We start from the raw sequence: 20761 nt of genomic DNA, 5'->3' as shown, positions 1-20761 counted from the left end.
TTTCAAACAAATTAAAAAGCTATGTGTTTTTTAAATTCTCCCCAAATCAGATACATACACACCCACAAAAAGTGTGTGAAGGAAAGCTGTCATACACAAGAAGTTGTATCCTGAATTCTTCAAGGAAACATATTGAAATAGGAATTAACAGAGTCAGCAACAGATTAATAATTTTTAAAAATTGAGTCTTAAAATGCTACATGGCCCAAAGCTATACTATATAAAGTACTGCTAGGTACAAAAGAAAATGTCTGTACAGCTTTTAGCAAAACTGCTTTCTCAGCAAAGCAAATTAAAATAATGCAATCAGCAGATCAAGGAGACTATAGACATCAGAGCTACAACTTCTCATTTCCGTGTCAGAAAATCCTATTTATCCAGAATAGACTAAAATTTCAGGACAAAACAGGGACTTAACATTTCTTACTTTACCCAGTTTAAGTTCATCTCCCCCACCCCCCAAGCCAGTAATTCAGCAAGATCCAGCAGAAAGAGGGCTACTTTTAGAATTCGCTATTTTACTTTTCTATGGCGAGACCGTCATGGAGCCTGGATATTTCAGGCTCATACGCATCCAAGACCAGTGTCCCACTGTGGTCAAAAAACAGCAATGGACTTGGTGAACTTGGCTTCCCGCTGCTGCTTTGTTCTCCCACTGATGAAGGTCGGCTTCAAGGTGTATTTGTCATCAAACCTTTTAAGACCGGAGGACAGCTGCCAAATATCATCAGGGTCCATTCCTGTAGGATCTTTCCTGTGGGCCATGAGACAGATGCTCTTCTCCTTATATGAGGTATAAATGGTCAGAATCCCCATCATCACAAAATAGGATATGACGCACAAAGCCAAAACGGGTTTGGACTGGAAAGGGGTGCATACAATCCCAAAGCAAAGCCAGTATGGCAAAGAAACAGGAGATTGTACAGATGGTGAGGCGACCATTAATTAGACCAAAATTCTCCACATATTTCTATTTTTCCAGAAGTACTTTTTTGCCAGAATCATCCAAAGAGTTTTTCACAGCTGATCCATCCCACTTGTCAATTTTTACAGGCTTATCATCTATCTTCCACTTACCTAACAAGCCGCTACGGCCACTGCCTGTCCCGCAGTTGGAACCGCCGCCAGCCCCACCATTGCCTCTGAGACCACGGCTTCTCCTGCCCTGTGCAGCTCCGCCGCCATTTTGTCCACCTCTGAGTCTCCCCCTTATATATTCTTGATTTCCAATAAGTTACCATACTTGTATTTCAGATCTTGCTTTATTTAAAAGTCCATGCTAATACTGCGTTTACATTTTTACAGTTACATTATGATACAAACTGTTGGATTTCTTAAGTATCTAAAACAAAAGCCCACTGAAGAAACAATTAACTCTTTTAATTCCTTAGGATAAATACCTAGAAATTTAATAGCTAGGGCAGACTTCTAATTCAATACCAAAATTCCTTCCAAAAACCAAGTGGTTGCCAACTTATGTTCAGTAGCATTAAACATTCTTGAACCAATAGTATAAAAATACCCTGACAATTTTATAGGCAAACATTACTCAAGATATCTTACTAACCATTTATTACTAAAGTAACCCCCAAATACAGATGCTCCTCAACAGTGGGGCTACATCCTGGTAAACCTATCAAGTTGAAACTACCAAGTTGAAATGCATTTAGTACCCTGATAAATGTATCATAAAGTTGAAAATTTGTAAATGGAACCAGTGTAAGTCAGGGGCCATCTTCATACTCATGAAGCAACTACAGTGGGGTATTTTTCAACTTAAAAGATAGCCTAGGCTTGTTGAGACACTGTCTTAATTTACTGGCTCTCTTGTAATTAAGTCATAAATGGTCAAACATCAAATTCTAGAAAAGCATATATTTAAATTCTCATCACTATAATTCAAAATGACTGGTTTACAAAAATATGTTCCTAGTATTTGGGTAATAACTGTGGTGATTGTCTAAACTGGCAAGCTAAGTGGAATGCCTTAAAGAATATATCCAAGATTAGTTGGCAGATGTTTCCAGTGTAGGTAGATCAAAGGCCCACGAAGGTATGCTGAGCACAACCTAGTTCAGGACTTTGCCTCAACTAACATACTTCTTACTTTGGCAAGTTACTTGACCCTCCAGGTATCTAATTTTTCTCGATAGTCTGCTACTTACAAGATTGTCATATTTTTGTAATCTAGAAGCAATTATAGAGAATATTTTATTAGACTTAACTGCATAAAATAGAAACCAGTTTCATGATCTAGTTTAAGGGGTATTTTATAAAACTCATAATCCTTTACAAATAGAAAAAAATCAGTAATACACTGAATCAACTTGAAGAATCTTCAGCATAAACAAGTTCAACAAAGTCCCTTAGATGCAATTTCTTTTGGATTTACAGCAACACTTTTTGTTATGTTGTATGTCTTGTAAATTCCAATAAGTCTATCCGAAATCTCAAACATATTATTTCGAAGAGAAATTATTATGAACTGTGCATTTTTTGTCTGTTCCTAAAGAGAAAGAAAAGTCAAACATTAAGTAATAACAGGTAAATCACACAAACATGTAACCTCAAATATTTTTTGGAAAATAAACATTGCATTGATAACATGTAAAGGAATGATGGCAGGAATAATTCATAAAACAGTATTTCAGTGTGAAAGGAATTTGGTTATTTTGACTTCTAATGGAAAAGATCTAGGAAGATGACCTAGGATTCTAGCTGTGATTCTGCTAATTTGCATTTTTAAATTTATATTTTATTCCTCCAAAATGGAAGTATTTGGTTCAAATAAAAAATAATTTGGTCTCCACTGATACCAGAGGAGATGGGAGTTAGACAATAAAGAAAAAGCTCAATAGTAAGAAATGAATAATTCCACGTGCAGTGTTTAGGATACCCCTAAAAGTTTCTGGAATGAAAATCCCAAAATGATTACTTACATATATATAAAATGCAACAATGGACACATTTTTAAAATCAAGGGCTGCATCAATCTCATCCATGAAGTAAAGGGGAGTGGGCTTGTAGTGGTGAAGAGCAAATACTAAAGCCAATGAACTAAGTGTTTTCTCTCCTCCTGAAAGGTTGAAGATCTTTTTCCAACTTTTCTTAGGTGGTCGAACACTGATGATTAAGAAAATCATAGTCAAATTACTTGTAAAGCTAAAGTTAAGACCTTATGATTTGTTTTCCATAATTGACTTCTACTGTCTTTCTCTCAGGAATCTGTAATTTGCTTTTCACAAATATGAACTCTTCTGTCATTTTATAAAAACGTTACTGGAAGACGAATACATAGGAACACATACCAAAATTTTAAGATTTAAAGAGCAAGCTAAGTATACTTCTTGCTATTCTTTCTCCTTATCAAATACAGTTTCTCAATCCTGATGTTAAAAATGCCTTGAAAATTTAAGAAAAGATGAACTAGACAAATATTTTGTAAATACTGGCGGGCTGTCCCTGTAAACTGCAAGCATAAATAGCACGTAAGCAAATTAATATTTACTAGTAAATTGTTTGGAGAATATGCAGCAAAAGGTTAACAGTGGGATTATAAACTCAGCATAATTACCCACCTGAACATGATTCCTTCAGAGAAAGGATCCAAGCTGTCTACAAGCTCCAGTTCAGCATCCCCTCCCAAAGTAAGCATTTGGTAATTTTCCTTTAATTTATTTGTTATTATATAAAAACCGGCCATAAATTCATTAAGCCTTTGTTTCCGAAGATCTTCATATGCCTGTCTAAAACTGTCTCTTTCATAAGTAATTTTGTCCAATTCTGCTACCCGTTGCAAATACAATTCTTCCTGTGAAAAGATTATGATAGGAAAAATCTATTCAGATAAATTTGATATAATTAGCACTGTTTTTTTTTGTTTTTTGAGACGGAGTCTCGCTCTGCCGCCCAGGCTGGAGTGCAGTGGCCGGATCTCAGCTCCCTGCAAGCTCCGCCTCCTGGGTTTACGCCATTCTCCTGCCTCAGCCTCCCGAGTAGCTGGGACTACAGGCGCCCGCCACGTCGCCCAGCTAGTTTTTTGTATTTTTTAGTAGAAACGGGGTTTCACCGTGTTAGCCAGGATGGTCTTAATCTCCTGACCTCGTGATCCGCTCGTCTCGGCCTCCCAAAGTGCTGGGATTACAGGCTTGAGCCACCGCGCCCGGCCAATTAGCACTGTTAATTATTATTTCGTTATGAGACGTAGTCTCGCCCTGACGCCCAGGCTGGACTGGAGTGCAATGACGCGATCTCGGCTCACTGCAACCTCCGCCTCCCAGGTTCAAGCGATTCTCCTGCCTCAGCCTCCCAAGTAGCTGGGATTACAGGCGCGTGCCACCACGCCCGGCTACTTTTTTGTATCTTTAACAGAGATGGGGTTTCACTATGTTGGCCTCGCTGGTCTCAAATTCCTGATCTCGTGATCCACCCCGCCTGGCCGACAGCATTAATTATACAAAACTAAAGGTCAGAATTTAGGCTAAGGACTAAAAAGAATTCCAACTAGTATACATAAACAGTTCATTCATACCTTCTTTTTATACTCTGCAATGGCACCGAGGTTTGGTTTCATTTCATGACACCGGGCTTCCAAAAGTGCAATTTGATTTGTTATAGAATCTGGATTCTTGATTGCTTCAAGATCCTCTGGGCTTAGAACTGAAATCTCTTCAATAGGATTATCTTCTATAGGATGCAATGATATTTTTGAAATCTAAAAGTTCAATTTAGGGGAGAGTTAGAGAAGGCATAATATCACAATTCATTGTCTTAAAAAAATAGTATGACAAATTACACAGCTATGAAAACAGGAGTAGTGACTGATTTGTGTATCAATTATTTTTCAAAGGACTTTAAGAAAAATAGTTGTAACACTCGAAAGTGTTCATGTAATCTTTTCTTAAATGTCCAGATCAGCCTTAGGGTGAAAGGGTAGTTGTCTGATTCTAACCATTACTTAAGACTTTTCTGTCTATAACAATATGTCCCCATAAACCTGAGATGTGTCACAGAATTAAAAATCACAATGTAGCTCGCAAACAAAATTTAAGAACCCCAACCCCCCAAAACAATCCTCCCCAAACCCACTTTTTTCATAAAGAATACGTTAAAAATTAAACTAAGTGGTAACAATCTCACCTCTTTGTGCCAATATTTTATTTTAGAATTATGTTCAGCAATGTGACCATCTATTTGTTCAAGTTTCAACTTAATACTAAGTGCATCTTTTTGCAGAGCATGTTCATTTTCTTGAATAACTTTTAATTCTTGAAGCAGATTGCGATGTTCTTTCTGGATCTCTGGTAAGGATTCCTAAACACCGAAAAGAACTGCTAGATAGAATCTTCCCAAATACAGCCATCATTTTCACATTATAAAGATGAAGGAATTACTAATCTCTCCTTGCCCCTTCCATTTAAAAATAATATAAGCATTTAAATTCACAAATTACAGTATTCTCTTATTGTACAAATACAAATTGATAGTTATAAAACTTTAAATATATGAGTGCTTACTACATTCTAGGCACTGTCACATATCCAGCTCTTTAAATTGGTTCCAGTATCATCCCATCTCCTCTTAACAGAAAGCAACTCTTACCTCTGCAGCATTTGTATTCTTTACGACCTCTGCTGCTTTGTCCTCAAGACTTTTCAGCTCTGCTGTTAGGTCATCCACCTCTTTCTCAGTATCTTTTATTTCTTTCTCTGTACGCAAGACAGAGTCTTGTGCCTTTTGAAGGTTTCTAAAGCAAAATGATGCATCAAAAATGCGGTAACATGATTTGTTGTTTCTGAAAACCTACTAAAGAACTTTTAATGAGATTTAGTGTGACATTTTTTGTATTCATAGATTTTTAAGTTTATGACTTTCTAAACCATCCTTAAATCGGTTTTTGTAGGTTTATACAAACACTTGTGGGATGAGTTGTATATTTTTAATTAAAAATATACAATATAAGCTGCTTGTATCATCTAACTTTAGATTGATGCAACACTGTCCATTAGATTATCAAATTCTGTCATTTTCTTGTCAGAGATTCTTAAATCTCTACACCCATAAAGTTGTACCTTCAAATACTTACCAGTTCAAGACAAGGCAACAAGTACTTCCAAAAAAGCAAGGCACCACTTCTCCCTTATTACCTCCTTATCTCTGAGCAAAACACTCTGGATTAATTTAACCAGATAATCAATATGCAATCAATTTGTTAGAATTTTTTCTAAAAACAGAAATGGCTATTTAAATTTCAATTTTATATACATACCTAGCTTTATTTTAGACATACTTCAATAAATACTCTAAACAAATTAAGGCTGGGCGCGGTGGCTCATGCCTGCAATCCCAGCACTTTGGGAGGCCGAGGCAGGTGGACCATGAGGTCAGGAGTTCAGGACCAGCCTGAGCAACATGGTGAAACCCTGTCTCTACTAAAAAAACAAACATTAGCTGGGCCTGGTAGCGTGTACCTGTAATCCCAGCTACTTGGGAGGCTGAGGCAGGAGAATCGCTTGAACCTGGGAGGCGGAGGCTGCAGTGAGCCAAGATCGTGCCACTGCACTCCAGCCTGGATGGCAGAGCAAGACTGTCTCATAAATGAATAAATAAACAAATAAATGATCTAGAAGTAGATAAACCTTTTTTTTTTTAAGGACAATGAAATCTTTTAGGTATTTACAAATTCAAGGTGGCTGGGTGCAGTGGCTCATGCCCGTAATCTCAGCACTTTGGGTGGCCAAGGCAAGAGGATTGCTTCAGCCCAGGAGTTCAAGACCTGCCTGGGAAACATGGCAAAACTCTGTCTCTACAAAAAAATACAAAAATTAGCTGGGTGTTGTGGTGCATTCCTGTAGTCCCAGCTACTCGGGAGGTTGAGGTGGGAGGATTGCCTGAGCCTGGGAGATTGAGGCTGCAGTGAGCCCTAACTGTGCCACTGCACTCCAATCTGGGCTACAGAGCAAGACTCTGTATCAAAAAATAAAAATATAAAATAAAATGTAAGTTACCAAGAGAATTTTGCTAAGTGATCCCATTTTTACCTCTTTTACTTATTCTTTTAATGCCTATATCTATTTAAATTAAGGACCAACTACTCCCTCCGAGACCAGAGAAACAAAACTGATTTCCATGCCCTCACAACAACTGGGGGGTTCGTCTACCTGTACTTTCCTATGTCATACCTGTTTACCAGCCTTTTTAATTGGCCATAGGATAAATGTTCATTATAGGTTTTCCATCATGAAAGTCCTATTAGGTAATGTGTCAGACAGGTTCAATAAGTTAACAGTAAGAAAAACATTTTATGGAACATTACATAGTAACCCCCTTTCCAATGTGAAGGTGGGGAAAGGGAAAACAGGTTAGGGTAACATGCATACTCTACCTGTCAGCAGTCTTGATTGCTACTTGGGCTTTAGTAATAGCAGAAGCACATTCATCTAATTGCTTATTTATTTTATCAAGTTTGTCTTGTTGGGCCTTGAGTTTATGATTATTGATTTCTACGATGATATTGTGTAAGCGTTTAACCTCAGATTCTACTTTACCAGCTTTCTCAGCCACAGCATCATATTCTGAAATTAAAAAATAAAGAACCTAATTTGTGTTTCTATGTTAATGACATCATTCGTTAGAGGTACATTTCTTCAGTTGCTATGACTTAACGTGAGGCATTAAAACAAATTTTAGGCATATGGGAAAAAGCACCTTAAAAAAACGATTTCCTGTATCAGAAGAAATGGTGTTATAAAAATATACAAGGTTAAACACTAACTCAGCTGTACACACACCATTTCTTAATGGCTTCATGTTCTCGGCTTCTTTTAAGGTATCTTTACAACTTTTTCTTAGGGCATTTCCTTGACTACTGAATTCATAATGATTTTTAGCCTTAGATACACTATGTGCCTAACTCAGTATTATCTTGCCCACAGTGAAGTAACTGTGGTTATTTTCTTCTGCTAACATAACTTCGCAGTTCTCCACATTAAAACAAAGTGGAGGATATAAGATGAATTAGCAATTCTTCCTGTGACAACGAAGAGTAAAAGTTAACATTTCCCAGATTCCCCTGTAGCTAGGGTTTAGACGTAATTTAGGTCAATTCAATCAAAAGTACTTGCATAATTTGGAAGGTATAAACAAATTGGACATGTTTCTTCTGGCAAGCAGTCTGGATTTTCTGTAATGAAGTTAGAGGTTCTGGTGTCCAGTCAATAGCTTTGTGAATATTAACAGGCAGTGGCACTGACTTTGATGGTATGGATTACAGTAGGTACAATGTATTGCTACTGTTGGCAGTTGTAGTGGCATCTTCCAAATTTGAGAGATTGCTTTCCAAATGTGGAGGAGGCAGTAGCTTCTTTGATGGTTCTGCAGAGCAGCTCTGGAAATTATTCTTGAAATGTTAAATCTAGAAACTCTCTTTAGACATCCCAGTGACTCTGTAAACAATGTATTACTCTGCCCCTCCCCCACCACACCCACTCACCACACATATCCTATTTATGCTAGCCATACTGAATTCTGTTCTCCACACTTGAATCTGAATCACTATCCAATACAGGAAAAATGAAAAGGTAGCAAAAACATGGGAGATTCAGGCTATCAAGAATACTGAGATAACTGGTGGAGATTACCATAAAGCTCCTATGGGTATATGGGTATTAGGCACAGGAGGAGGGAAGTAGGATTTGCTGAGAGACAAGGATTGGACAGATATAACTACTGCTTCCTTCGTCTTTGCTCTCCTGTTAGGCAGATGTTGGAATTTCAAGAGCTCCCAAATCTCTTAACTTCCTGCTTCTTTATCTTTTTGTACTACGTTATCAGATAATTCTTTAGCCTGATCTTTTAGCCCATCTATTAATTCCAGTATCTCTATTTCTCAAATATCTGAAATTACCATTTGGCTCTAAAAAAAACAAAAACCCCCACTACTTTTTTGGGGCGGCTTATGGATGGCTCCTTACTTTCCTAAGAATACTAAACATATACATTTAAAAGTCCTACATATTGCTAACACTAGTAATTACTTCTTTCAGGTCTAAGTTACATTTGTTGACAGGATTAACTTGTTCATAGTAATAATGTTCTTTGTGGCTGAAATTCTAATAGGCTGCCTGTGTGCTTGGCTCACTTGTAGGGTAGAGCACCAGTTGCTGTGGGAGCCATCAGCACCACTCATGATGATTGGGGGATACCTCAGGCATGCAGTTGGGAAGGCTTCTATCCCTGAATCTCCTTTCAAAAAGAAATTCTACAGAGCACTTTCTTGTTTTCAAGTACCTGCAGTGCATTTTTTAATACCTATAGCAGTATGTCTACTAGAATTAGAAAATCTGTGCCACATATAGCCTACAATTCTGACATCACTATTCTATATTTAACTATTTTTTATTTTTGAGACGAAGTCTCGCTCTATGGCTCAGGCTGGAGTGCAGTGGCGCGATCGCAGCTCACTGCAACCTCCACCTCCCAGGTTCAAGCCATTCTCCTGGTTCAGCTTGCCATGTACCTGGGATTATAAGCGTGTGCCACCACACCCGGCTTTTTTTTGTGTGTGTATTTTTAGAAGAGACGGGGTTTCACCATGTTGGCCAGGCTGGTCTCAAACTCCTGACCTCAAGTGATCCGCCTGCCTCGGCCTCCCCAAGTGTTGGGATTACAGGTGTGAGCCACCGTGCGCAGTCCAATTTATCTTAAATATAAAATGTTTGCACAGATTTAGATATAATGATTTACTGTAGCCTTTATTTAAAAATATGAATATGTTCAAGAGTTGAAAAGAAAATATTTAATCTTAAAGATATGCTTGCACGAATGGGTCCTCCACATGAGATATTAACAGAGTCTCCTGATAATATACGGCATTTTTATGGCATTTCTATGAGAGGAGATATATAGAGCTCCTAATAAAGTCAAGGATTCCTTTACAAGTAAGTATGAAACACATATAGACTCTTGCAGTCTCTCCATGAAAATGTTGCCATTAACAGCACAGATACACATTTTGGCTTCTCAACTGACCGTTAGGTACCATCAGAGCCATTGTTGTGGGTGCTTGTAGGGAAAGTACAGTGTGGTTGAAGGCCCCAGGGGATCTGGGTTCCTCCGTCCTTTATTCCAGCCACAATGGCTTGTGTTCCCAGCATACTCCTGCTTCAGCCTTTGTATTTGCTCCTTTATGCTCTTCTTGGAATGCTTTTGTCTCAAACATACACAGGTTAGCACTCACACTTTCTTTGGGCCTCCACTTAAATATGTGCCATCTTACATGTGTGCTCCCTGGAAAGAGACTTTATTTTTGTTTACTGCTGTATCAATAGGACCTAAAACAAAGCCTGGTCAGTAGCAGGTACTATTTAAGTGAGGGCCTGAATATTAGAAATGCAGATAGACACAGACACAGACACACACACAAATTAATGTGCGTATAAATGAACATTTGATACGCATTGTGGAAATGTATCAACATTTAAAAATCTTTTTCTTTGGGAAGAAAATCCCCTCATTTTTGGAGCAGTTGGATAACTGCTCCAACTCCACTCTCATTAGTTTTTTGGGATGGTTAATCGGTATTTGTCTTCCTTGGCTCACGAAGCAAACTAACAGGGATCCATCTTAAGAATAAAAATGAAGCTTGCTGTGTTTGCTGGAGTCACTAGCTAAGATTGTGTAAACCTGGAACGGGACTGTGGCATAATTCACCATCCCTTCTCTCAGTAAGATGCACATCTATGTTTGATTGAAGCCAACATGGAAAGAGAAGCACAGCTGCTCAAGTGCGTGATCAGGGGATTTCAATTAAGGCTACAGAGCCAATTCTGCCTATGAATTCCTTTTCCTGCCTAAAGATTCTATTTTGGTAGAACATTTACACGTCTATATGTGCACAAGAAGTTATGAAAGAAAAAAAAATACAACTACACATTGTTTTTGAGTGCATACCATTTATTCCCTGTGTTATTTGAGTGATTTAGTTTTTCTAAATCTATAACCACTATCTTGAAGGGGTTTTGGAATGATTAGGGCCAAAGTATACAAAGTATGACATTAAAAACATGGGCTCAAAAATCAGACTATATCACCTATTCCTATACCACCACATACTGTGTGACCTTAGGCAAATTATATATGTATACACACACACACGCACCGCTGTGCCTCAGTTTCCTTATTTGTCAAATGAGACTTAACAGCACTTACTTTATAACACCATAAAAGAGTGCAATGACTTGCATATACTTAGCTTCTATTATTATTCCACTGCTTCTTAAATATTGCAAGCTTTAAAAACCTGTTTTTGTTTTCAAAAAAGGTCTATCTTTAAACATACCTGTTTTGAAAGCACTAACGTTTTCTTCTAGCAATTTCTGCTTTTCTTTGTCAGGGGCTGTAGCAAGTACATTGGCTTCAAGTTCCTTAACTTGGACATTCAAATATTCTTCTTGCTCTATTAAACGCTACAAAAAAGTTTTAACATTTAAGGTCAATATTTTAACATTTGCTGTAAACATTGTTAATTTTTAAAAAGAGCACTTAAAATCTTCAAGAAAAAGACACACACTAATAGGAAAAGGGAAGACATGCGCCATTGATATAAAAAATGAAAATGGCCAACAAAAACAAAATGTGTAAGCTCGTTATAAAGTTAAAATGCTACATTTCTGTTTACAAGATAGCAAACTTATTTAGACCACCCTCGTGTTCAAAGACTTGGAAAAATAATTATTTGAATATGCTGTTAGTAGTGCATAAATTATAACTTTTGAAGACAATCTGGCATTATGCAACAAATGCCTTAAACATTGTACACATATGGTCTAATACTTGTAATTTTTGAAATCTAAGGAAATAACTGATGAATCAAGGTATACCTACAAGGATTTTTTTTTAACATAGCCATGTACATAATACAAAAAAAAATGGTCAATTATGGTATAAACAAAATGCTCTAAAGCAATTAAAAACAAAGTACATTTATATTGGCTTGAGAAGAAAACCATATTTTATTAAGAATAGTATGACATTAAAAAAACCATATGCACACTTTATATATACATATCTACCACATATATAAATATGTTACATGCAAACTAGGTATTAGAAAAGTTGAAAGAACATGCGTCAAAATTGAAGGTGATCATTTGGGTATTTTCTGGAAACTTAAAAAAAAAAGTGGGAGTGCATTGCTTTTTCATAATTAAAAAAAATTCCACTTTGAAAAGAATAAAAATAAAGGGCCACATCATTAAGGAAAGTAATGTTTCTATGGAGTACAAATGGAAAACAGGAATAGCTGTGGTTGGGGCAACACTGTGACAGGGCATTATCTATTAGTACTCAATGAAACAAAATCATCAAGAGTTACATCTGCCTATAGATCCTCTCTTCTCCCTCCCTTATATATTTTATAAATTGTAAGCAAATAGCAAAATGGTTCTGATAAATTCCTGCTGAATCCCAAATAGTTTCAGTACACACACACATGCACATACCTGGATGCTTGCAGTAAATTTTTCTAGCGTGTTCCTCATTTCTCGTTCACTATGCCGTAACTTAACTACTCTTTCTTCAAGTTGTACTTTCTGTTCTTGGATTTGCATTGCTTTTTTAGAGTCGTTTTGCAACTGTGATTCCATTTTGTTTACCTACAAAGAAAGTTTTAAAAGCTATTAAAAAAAGTTTTCTCTAAGAGCCATTTCAGATTGACAGAAAAGTCAACTTACGAAGAAAACTAAAACTTCTGTCGCCCAGGCTGGAGTGCAATGGTGCAGTCTTAGCTCACTGCAACCTCCGCCTCCTGGGTTCAAGTGATTCTCCTGCCTCAGCCTCCCGAGTAGCTGGGACTACTGGTGTGTGCCACCACAACCAGTTAATTTTTGTATTTTTAGTAGCGACGGGGTTTCACTATGTTGGCCAGGCCAGTCTTGAACTCCTGACCTTGTGATCCGACTGCCTTGGCCTCCCAAAGTGCTGGGATTACAGGTGTGAGCCACCATGCCCGGTCTAAAACTTCTGATTTTAGACTAGAACAAAATCAAACCACCCATTCCAATCCCAAGCTTAAAGTTCAGGAGATGGTCAAATAATTTCTTGATCAAATAATAAGATGGAAAGGTAAGTGTTGTAAAGTCACCTATTACTTCAATGAAGGTACAGCATTCAAATACTTAAGTGGAAGGATATAAACTCGTATTTTCAAAATATGGGAGGAAAAAATCAAAGCACAACACTTTGGGAAAAGGTATTCAGGCTATCTAAGAACATGTTTTTGAGAAGGATAAAAGTATAAAATATGGGAAAAGGTATTCAGGCTATCTAGGAACATGTTTTTGAGGAGGAAAAAAGTATAAAATACTTTGAAGTAAAGTTGAGATTTGCATCAAGAAGTCTTTGCTCTGCTTATAATTATTTTGAAATAAAAAATTATGTAATATAGCAATAATGCAAAAAAACCCCAATAAGTTAAATGTAAAACAGAAATTATGTAAGTTATGGAATATCTGTATGATCCAAATGTACTAATTAAAAGATTTTGAGCATATAGTTTCTAATTAATATTTTGTTTTCTAAAACTTTTAAAGGGTTTTACATAAAAAACCCCTAGTCATTTACAGAAAATTCAGTCTATTAAAGTTTGAGTACACCACACTTAAAATGGCCAAATTTTGTAGTATATATGTACTTCAGTAAAGCTATTAAAAAAAAAAAAAAAAAAAGTCTGGCTACAATTTCAGATATGCTGACCTCTTCTTCAGAGATTTCAGTGACAAGTGAGGAACCCATTCTTCCTTTCATTACTTTGCTTCCACCACCAGTCATTGTACCTGGAAAATAGGGGCGAGAAGTCAGTTTTAGATGTCTCCCCAACAAGATTAAAGTCAATGCTGGTAGAAAAAAAAACAAAAACAAAAACAAAGAAACAAAAACAAAGAAACAAAAACACTATTACCTGACTGTTCTATGATTTGTCCCTGTAAAGTTACCACTCTCCACCTTCTATCTTTTTGATACGCTACTCTTGTGGCTTGATCCAAGTTGTCAGCTACTAAGGTATCTCGTAAAGCAAAATAAAAAGCCTGGCGAATTTTCTCATCTTTTACTTTTACTAAATCAAATAAACGAGGAGTATTTTCAGGAGTTTGAATTTTGGTCATCTTTTTTGCCCATACAGCCATCTACAAGTGAAAAACAAACAAACAAACACAGTAACAAAAAAGAAAACTCAGAAAAAAAACCCATAGGAATAAATTTAACAGAAGAAACAAGAAATGTACACAAAAGGTTATAAAATTAGACCTAAGTAAATGGAAGACATCCCATGTTTGTGGATCTAAAGATTTAATATTGTTAAGATGGCAATACTATCTAAACTGATCTACAAATTCAATACAACCTGTATCAAAATCCCAGTTACTTCCTCGCCTTTTTTTTGTGGCAGTAATTGACCATCTGGATCTTAAAATTCATATATACAAATTCTGGGGACCCAAGAACAGTCAATATGATAAAGAACAAAATTACAGGACTCAGACTTCCTGATTTTAAAACTTATTACAATGCTGTAATAATCAAGACCAGCACAAGTAATAAAATTGAAAGCCCAGAGATAAACCTTTACATTAATGGCTGGGTGGTTTCAACAAGGATGCCAAGAAAATTCAATGGGATAAAGAATCTTTTCAACAAATGGTGCTGGAATAACTGGATAGCTGCATGGAAAGAGCAGTTTGATCCCTACTCTATATCATGTGAAAAATTAACTCAAAATAGATTAAAACCTAAATATAAAGCTAAAACTACAGAACTCCTAGAAGAAAACAAAGGAGGTAAATCACCGTGACCTTGGATTAGGCAGTGTTTCTTGGGTATAATACCCAAAACACAAGCAACCAAAGGAAAAAAAGATAAATTGTGCCTCAAAGGATACCATCAAGAAAGTGAAAATACAATCCAAGGAATGGGGTAAAATATCTGTAAATCATCTCACAAGAGATTTGTATTCAGAATAAAGAAATCCTACACTTCAACAGAGAAACCAATTAAAAAATGGGCAAAGGATTTGAACAAACATTTCTCCAAGGAAGATAAAAAATGGCCAAGGACATAAAAGGACTTTTACTATCATAAGTCATCAGGAAAATCCTAATCAAAACCATGAGATCCCACTTCATATTCACTGAGATGACTATAATCAAAAAGATGTACCATAACAAGTGTTAACGAGGATGTAAAGAAACTGGAACCCTTACACATGCTTGTGGGAAATGGTACAGCCACTGTGGAAACAGTCTTGACAGTTCTTCAAAAAGTTAAACATAGAATTACCGTATGACCCAACGGTTCTACCCTAGGTATATACCCAAAAGAACTGAAAATACATGTTCATTCAAAAACTTGTACACAAACGTTCATAGCAGAAGTATTGCCAAAGCAGTCAGAAAGTGAAAACACAAGTATCCATCAACTGACAAATGGTTATACAAAATGATGTAACAGATACCATTTGGCAATAAAAGGGAACGAAGTACTGATACATACTTCAACACAGATGAACCTGAAAACCTGCTAAGTAAATGTAGCTGTATAAGAAGGCCATATATCATATGATTCCATTTATATGTAGATAAATCTATAGAGACAAAAAAGTAATTAGTGTTTGGAGGAGGTGAAGGGGTATAGGGAGTGACTGTTACTGTCTATGGGGTTTCTTTCTGGAGTGATAAAAAATATCCTGGAATCAGACAGTGGTCATGATGAACAACCCTGTGAATATACTAATACCCACCAAACTGCATACTTCAAAATGATTTTTTTTTTTTTGAGTCTCACTGTCACTCAGACTGGAGTGCAGTGGCACAATCTAGGTTCACTGCAACCTCTACCTCCCAGGTTTAGGCAATTCTCCTGCCTCAGCCTCCTGAGTAGCTGAGATTACAGGCGCTCACCACCACGCCTAGCTAATTTTTGTATTTTTAGTAGAGATGGGGTTTTGCCATGTTGGCCAGGCTGGTCTCAAACTCCTGACCTCGTGATCCGCCTGCCTTGGACTCCCAAAGTGCTGGGATTAAAGGCATAAGCCACCACACCCAGCCTAAAATGATAAATTTTATTGTAGATAAATTATCTCAATAAAGGTTTCCTTTTAACTCTGGAATGTACATTTCTTTAATGGAGGCACTGCAATATGTCAAACAAGTTTTTATAATCATATAACCTCAGAACATAAAATAATCCTCAAAACCCATCAGGTGTTCACTGAGTAACCATAAAGAAAAAGCTAGAATCCAAAATGAAAAAACACTTAGCACTTAAAAATTCTATTATAGGTAGGTTATTATGAATACCCACCTTATCTAAACCTATAAAGGTTGCAACTCCAATATTTTGTCTTTTAAGGAAGTTTACACATTCTTGGGCTGTATCAATAGAATCAACAACAATGTAGTCTAATGCATGACAACAGGATGATATAGCCACATCGTATTTTTCATCAATGGCTCCTAAGTCCCCCTAATAATTAAGAGGGGGGGGAAAAAGAGTTAGGCAAAAAGGACAGGACCATTTCATTCAACAAGTTTTAAAAAGTTCTTTTAATTGAAAAACTTTATGTAGACATGGTTTTAAAGGGTACAAAAGGGTACACAACAAAATACAAAATACATAGTTTATGAATATGCAGCTTGAATTTCTAATGAGCACGAAAGAACTGTTTTCATTTTATGAAAATGTGAAGCTATAAAACCTAAATGAACTATAAGCAAAACAACTCAGAAACTCTGAATTACTGAAAAGCATCTAAAATTATGTAAATCGTGATGAAACACATTTATCTGTTTATCTATTACACAGCTATCTAGCAGTATTCACTGGTTTGGGCTTTCCTTGAGAGCAAATGAATAGGATCAAATTGTTTATCCTCAAGAAAATCAGGTGGAAGTCCCCTGATACAAGATGTAGAAGCAATCACGTTGGGTAATTTTTCATTTGCCCTTTTAAATCACTTTGTTCCCTTCTCCGAAAGGCTGACTTAAGGACTGTATCAACTGGCTCCTTTGACTCTCCAGCTTCAGCCAATATGAGGTTTCAGTTAAGACTAGAGGGCAGGAAATAGGTGGGGTTAAGGTATCGATTTTCCCCATTTCCTCTGAACCACAACTCCCTTCCCTCCAGGTTCAGAAGCAGTAATGGCTATTGCTAGCCTTAGATTTTTAGATTATCCCTTGTTATATCCTTAAATGCTAGCCAAAACCTAAGTAAAATGGTGTGAAACCCCAAATATATCAACTTTTTAAAAATTTTTCATTTTTTAAAAAACGGACTTTGTTATATTGCCCAGGATGGACTTGAACTCCTAGGCTCAAGTGATCCTTCTGCCTCTGCCTCTCCAACAGCTGGGACTACAGGCACACGCCATTATGCCTGGGTAAATTCTTTCTTTTAAAAAAAAGGATAAAATGGTTTTAAGTTTGTGTGCCATTACTAATATTTTTCTTGACAGGTATGAAATAACTGTATTTATCTAAAGCTAAATAAACAAGAAACTATAAGGGCAAAATGTTTAAAAATAAGTGTGCTTTAAAACAAAGAAAATGAATGTTATTTTATATACAGTGACACTTGAAATACAGTTGTTTAAGGCAAAAAAAGTTACACTTTCTTAAAAAATAAAAGTAAAGCCATGCCCCCCCACAAAATCTACCTTACCAATCTTCCATATATTCCTGGAATCCTGCCAGATTTTTTTTCTTGAATTACTGCATCAAGGACTTTCCCCCTACTTCGATTCATTGCTAATGAGCTCTTTGCTTCTTCAACTTTTTGGAAGAGATCATGAACCAAACTTTTAAAGTTTATTTCTTCTTGTGTAAGTTTTTGAAGTTCTTTTTCTTTCTAAAAGTGAAAATAAAATGAAATCCAGAAGCATTAACTCCTAAATATGATCAGTTATTGCACTGAATTAGTTGTAATTCTTTAATAACAAAGAAAAAAAAGACCAACAATAAAAATGTGAACCAAAACTGAGCAGCTGTATGGCGATTGCTGGTTTGGTTGTGGCAAATATGGATGGGTTTAAAAGGGGCATAAATTACTTGGGTCAATAAAAGAAAACATTAAGTGTAGTATTTTTCCAGGAGCAATTAGTTCATCCTGATAGAGAAAGTGTACTTGGGGCTGTGAAAATCCCAGTTTGACTCTACATAGTTATACATAAGTGTGCCCTAATTCTTAAGCTCTGCCCTAATTAAAAGCAGACCCAGAAACAGGATCCAAGGTATGAATAACTGGGCAGGACTATGGTTATGCTGTGCTTTATTTTAGCTGAATGGGGCTGGGGGGTGCTGGAGAAAAAGCACACCTCTGAAATGAAGGGGAGAAAGAGGACTGGATAATTCTATTGCTATACAAAAATGCCAGGCTCCCAACAAGAGAGGAACCACACACATGCACACATAAATACAGCCTCTCAGTTTCTCAATCTCCAACTTAGCAGCAGCCATTTTTTGTAACTGGTATTCTCCTCCATCCACTAGATTTAAATTATGTCTATTACTTACTGCACTGGCATAAAGTTTAAACGAGGTTACTGACATAATTCATCCCAAAATAAACGGATTCACCAGGAAGATAGAAGTAGTCACTGGATCTAACTTAATTTACATTTAAATTCTCCCTGGTCATGAAATTCCCTGATGACCAAATAGTATGCATTTACTAAAATGAAAAAGACTCATATTTATTTTCAGTATAATTACACTTCAAACAGTTTTTTTTTTTTTTTTTTTTTTGAGATGGAGTCTCGCTCTGTCGCCCAGGCTGGAGTGCAGTGGCCGGATCTCAGCTCACTGCAAGCTCCGCCTCCCGGGTTCCTGCCATTCTCCTGCCTCAGCCTCCCGAGTAGCTGGGACTACAGGCGCCTGCCACCTCGCCCAGCTAGTTTTTTTTTATTTTTTAGTAGAGACGGGGTTTCACCGTGTTAGCCAGGATGGTCTTGATCTCCTGACCTCGTGATCCGCCTGTCTCGGCCTTTTTTTTTTTTTTTTTTGACACCTTGCCTACTGAGGTTTTGGAGATCTTTGGAGATTTAAAGTTTATGAAATTCCTTAGACATCTAATTCACTCAAGGATAGGGGACAGGCACCGATGAGCTAAGCTACACATCTTGGTTAGTTTATAACATTTTGGAATGCCAGGCAAAGAAACTACATCCATAAATTCAAAACCCAAAACAAACTAAGATAGTTGTTCTATATTCATTATATAAATACATATACACTTAACGTTTTTTATTTATCCTTAAATAAATTGTCTATACTTAAGATTTAAAGAAACACAAACTTTCTTTTGTTTAAATTATTTCCACAGTAGGGTGGCGGTGGTGATTTACTGTATGATGCTTCTGGGGATAATACAGTTTCTTGATAGCGCACATATGGAATACTGAAATGCTGACCTCATTCTTTTGAGATTATATAAAATGAAGAAAATTTATCTATCACTAATCACCTTAGATGCTGAGATTAAAAACAACAAAAATGTATAAAGCTAAAGGTGATGAATGATGTTCTGACGCAATAGAGAAGCAAAGATTTACCTCCTTTAATTCTTGTTCAGTTTGAGGGAGTTTTCCTTCTATATCTCTGATTGCAGCTTTCCTTTCTTTGAGAGTCTCAGAAGCTGCAATTAGAGCTTCCTTGGCCTTAGTTAATTGCGACACTGCAGTATTATGACAACTGAGATAGATATCAAGTTCTGACTGGGCTACATCCATCTTTGAACGTGCTTCATTTACCGATTTGCTGAAACCCATAAGTTCTTTCTCTCGACTCTGTTAAAATATGAGTTCATTAAATCTGGACAGATATTTACTTTCAAACCTACACTGAAATGAAACCACACATTTTACATTCAATTTAAGAAAGGAAATTCTACAAGCACAGTATATAGAAATAAAAAATTCTCACAAGTGGACTAGATTCAGTTTTTGCCTAGTTGTCAATATTCACTGTAGACAGCTTTTTCCCAACTGATTTCACAAGAGCTTTGTGAGGCAGATCATTATGCTGAGAAATAGACATTTGAGGCCTAGCTTTGTCATTAACATGGGGTTCAGGGCACATGAGTACTCAATATATATTAAATGAGCAAACAGTGAAAATCCACTAACCATAAAGTATCCCATCATGAAAGCTACTGCATTATCCATTGACACTTTATCACACAGGTATTCTAACCTGCAAAGTTTTACAGTTTGACATTAGAACATGTCCATATTCCAAAGGAGACTCTATTAAGTCCATGACTTTTTAATACAGTCTATTCAATTACCATTTTCCATTAACATATGTATTTAACATGCTTAGCATTGTCAAAAATGCTGTGGTACATATAAACAAAGATAATTTTATACTTACTCTTGGGGTAGATAGTACATATAAATGTGACAACTTCACGCTCTCGTTTTATTAATAAAGTGCTAAAATTACAGATAACGTTTATTTTCTTTCCTGGTATTTTATATCTATTTATTCTTTATTTTCACAAAGTAGATATAATTCTTTCTCATTTTAAGGAAGACGACTTGGAGACATAACAACCAGCACAAGAACACAGACAGTAAGTGACTGACCTAGGATTTGAAACAAGAGCCACAGCTTTTAACTATTACACAAGAGCTATAGAAGCAAAAAGAAAGGAGACATTAATCTGTGCTTAGTGTGGCTCCAGGTTTTACAGGTGGCAACAAAATATGATG

General features: G+C 36.5%; 1 protein-coding gene and 1 pseudogene across 7 annotated transcripts in view; both read right to left on the bottom strand.

Annotated features, from left to right (window-relative positions):
* Positions 1-351: 351 nt before the first annotated feature.
* LOC106997019 (signal peptidase complex subunit 2 pseudogene) lies at positions 352-1234 on the bottom strand (annotated as a pseudogene). The gene has a single exon (XR_013414479.1). The product of XR_013414479.1 is annotated as a signal peptidase complex subunit 2 pseudogene (transcript).
* Positions 1235-1243: 9 nt separating this feature from the next.
* SMC4 (structural maintenance of chromosomes 4) overlaps positions 1244-20761 on the bottom strand; it is a 36603-nt gene continuing 17085 nt past the window's right edge. For 3 of the 6 annotated variants that reach the window (XM_028843195.2, XM_077990425.1, XM_015131710.3), the window contains 14 exons: positions 19601-19834; positions 17713-17898; positions 16357-16518; positions 13958-14183; positions 13753-13832; positions 12501-12653; positions 11339-11465; positions 7385-7574; positions 5602-5746; positions 5140-5313; positions 4532-4714; positions 3579-3811; positions 2940-3123; positions 1244-2506 (listed from right to left, as the gene is read on the bottom strand). In XM_028843195.2, coding sequence (XP_028699028.1) covers positions 2354-2506; positions 2940-3123; positions 3579-3811; positions 4532-4714; positions 5140-5313; positions 5602-5746; positions 7385-7574; positions 11339-11465; positions 12501-12653; positions 13753-13832; positions 13958-14183; positions 16357-16518; positions 17713-17898; positions 19601-19834 — 2430 coding nt within the window. In that variant the 3' untranslated portion in view covers positions 1244-2353. 6 annotated transcript variants of the gene reach the window in all.

Source organism: Macaca mulatta, chromosome 2 (assembly GCF_049350105.2).
Source record: "Macaca mulatta isolate MMU2019108-1 chromosome 2, T2T-MMU8v2.0, whole genome shotgun sequence".
Classification (NCBI taxonomy): domain Eukaryota; kingdom Metazoa; phylum Chordata; class Mammalia; order Primates; family Cercopithecidae; genus Macaca; species Macaca mulatta.
This window is presented reverse-complemented; position numbering and strand designations above follow the sequence as displayed.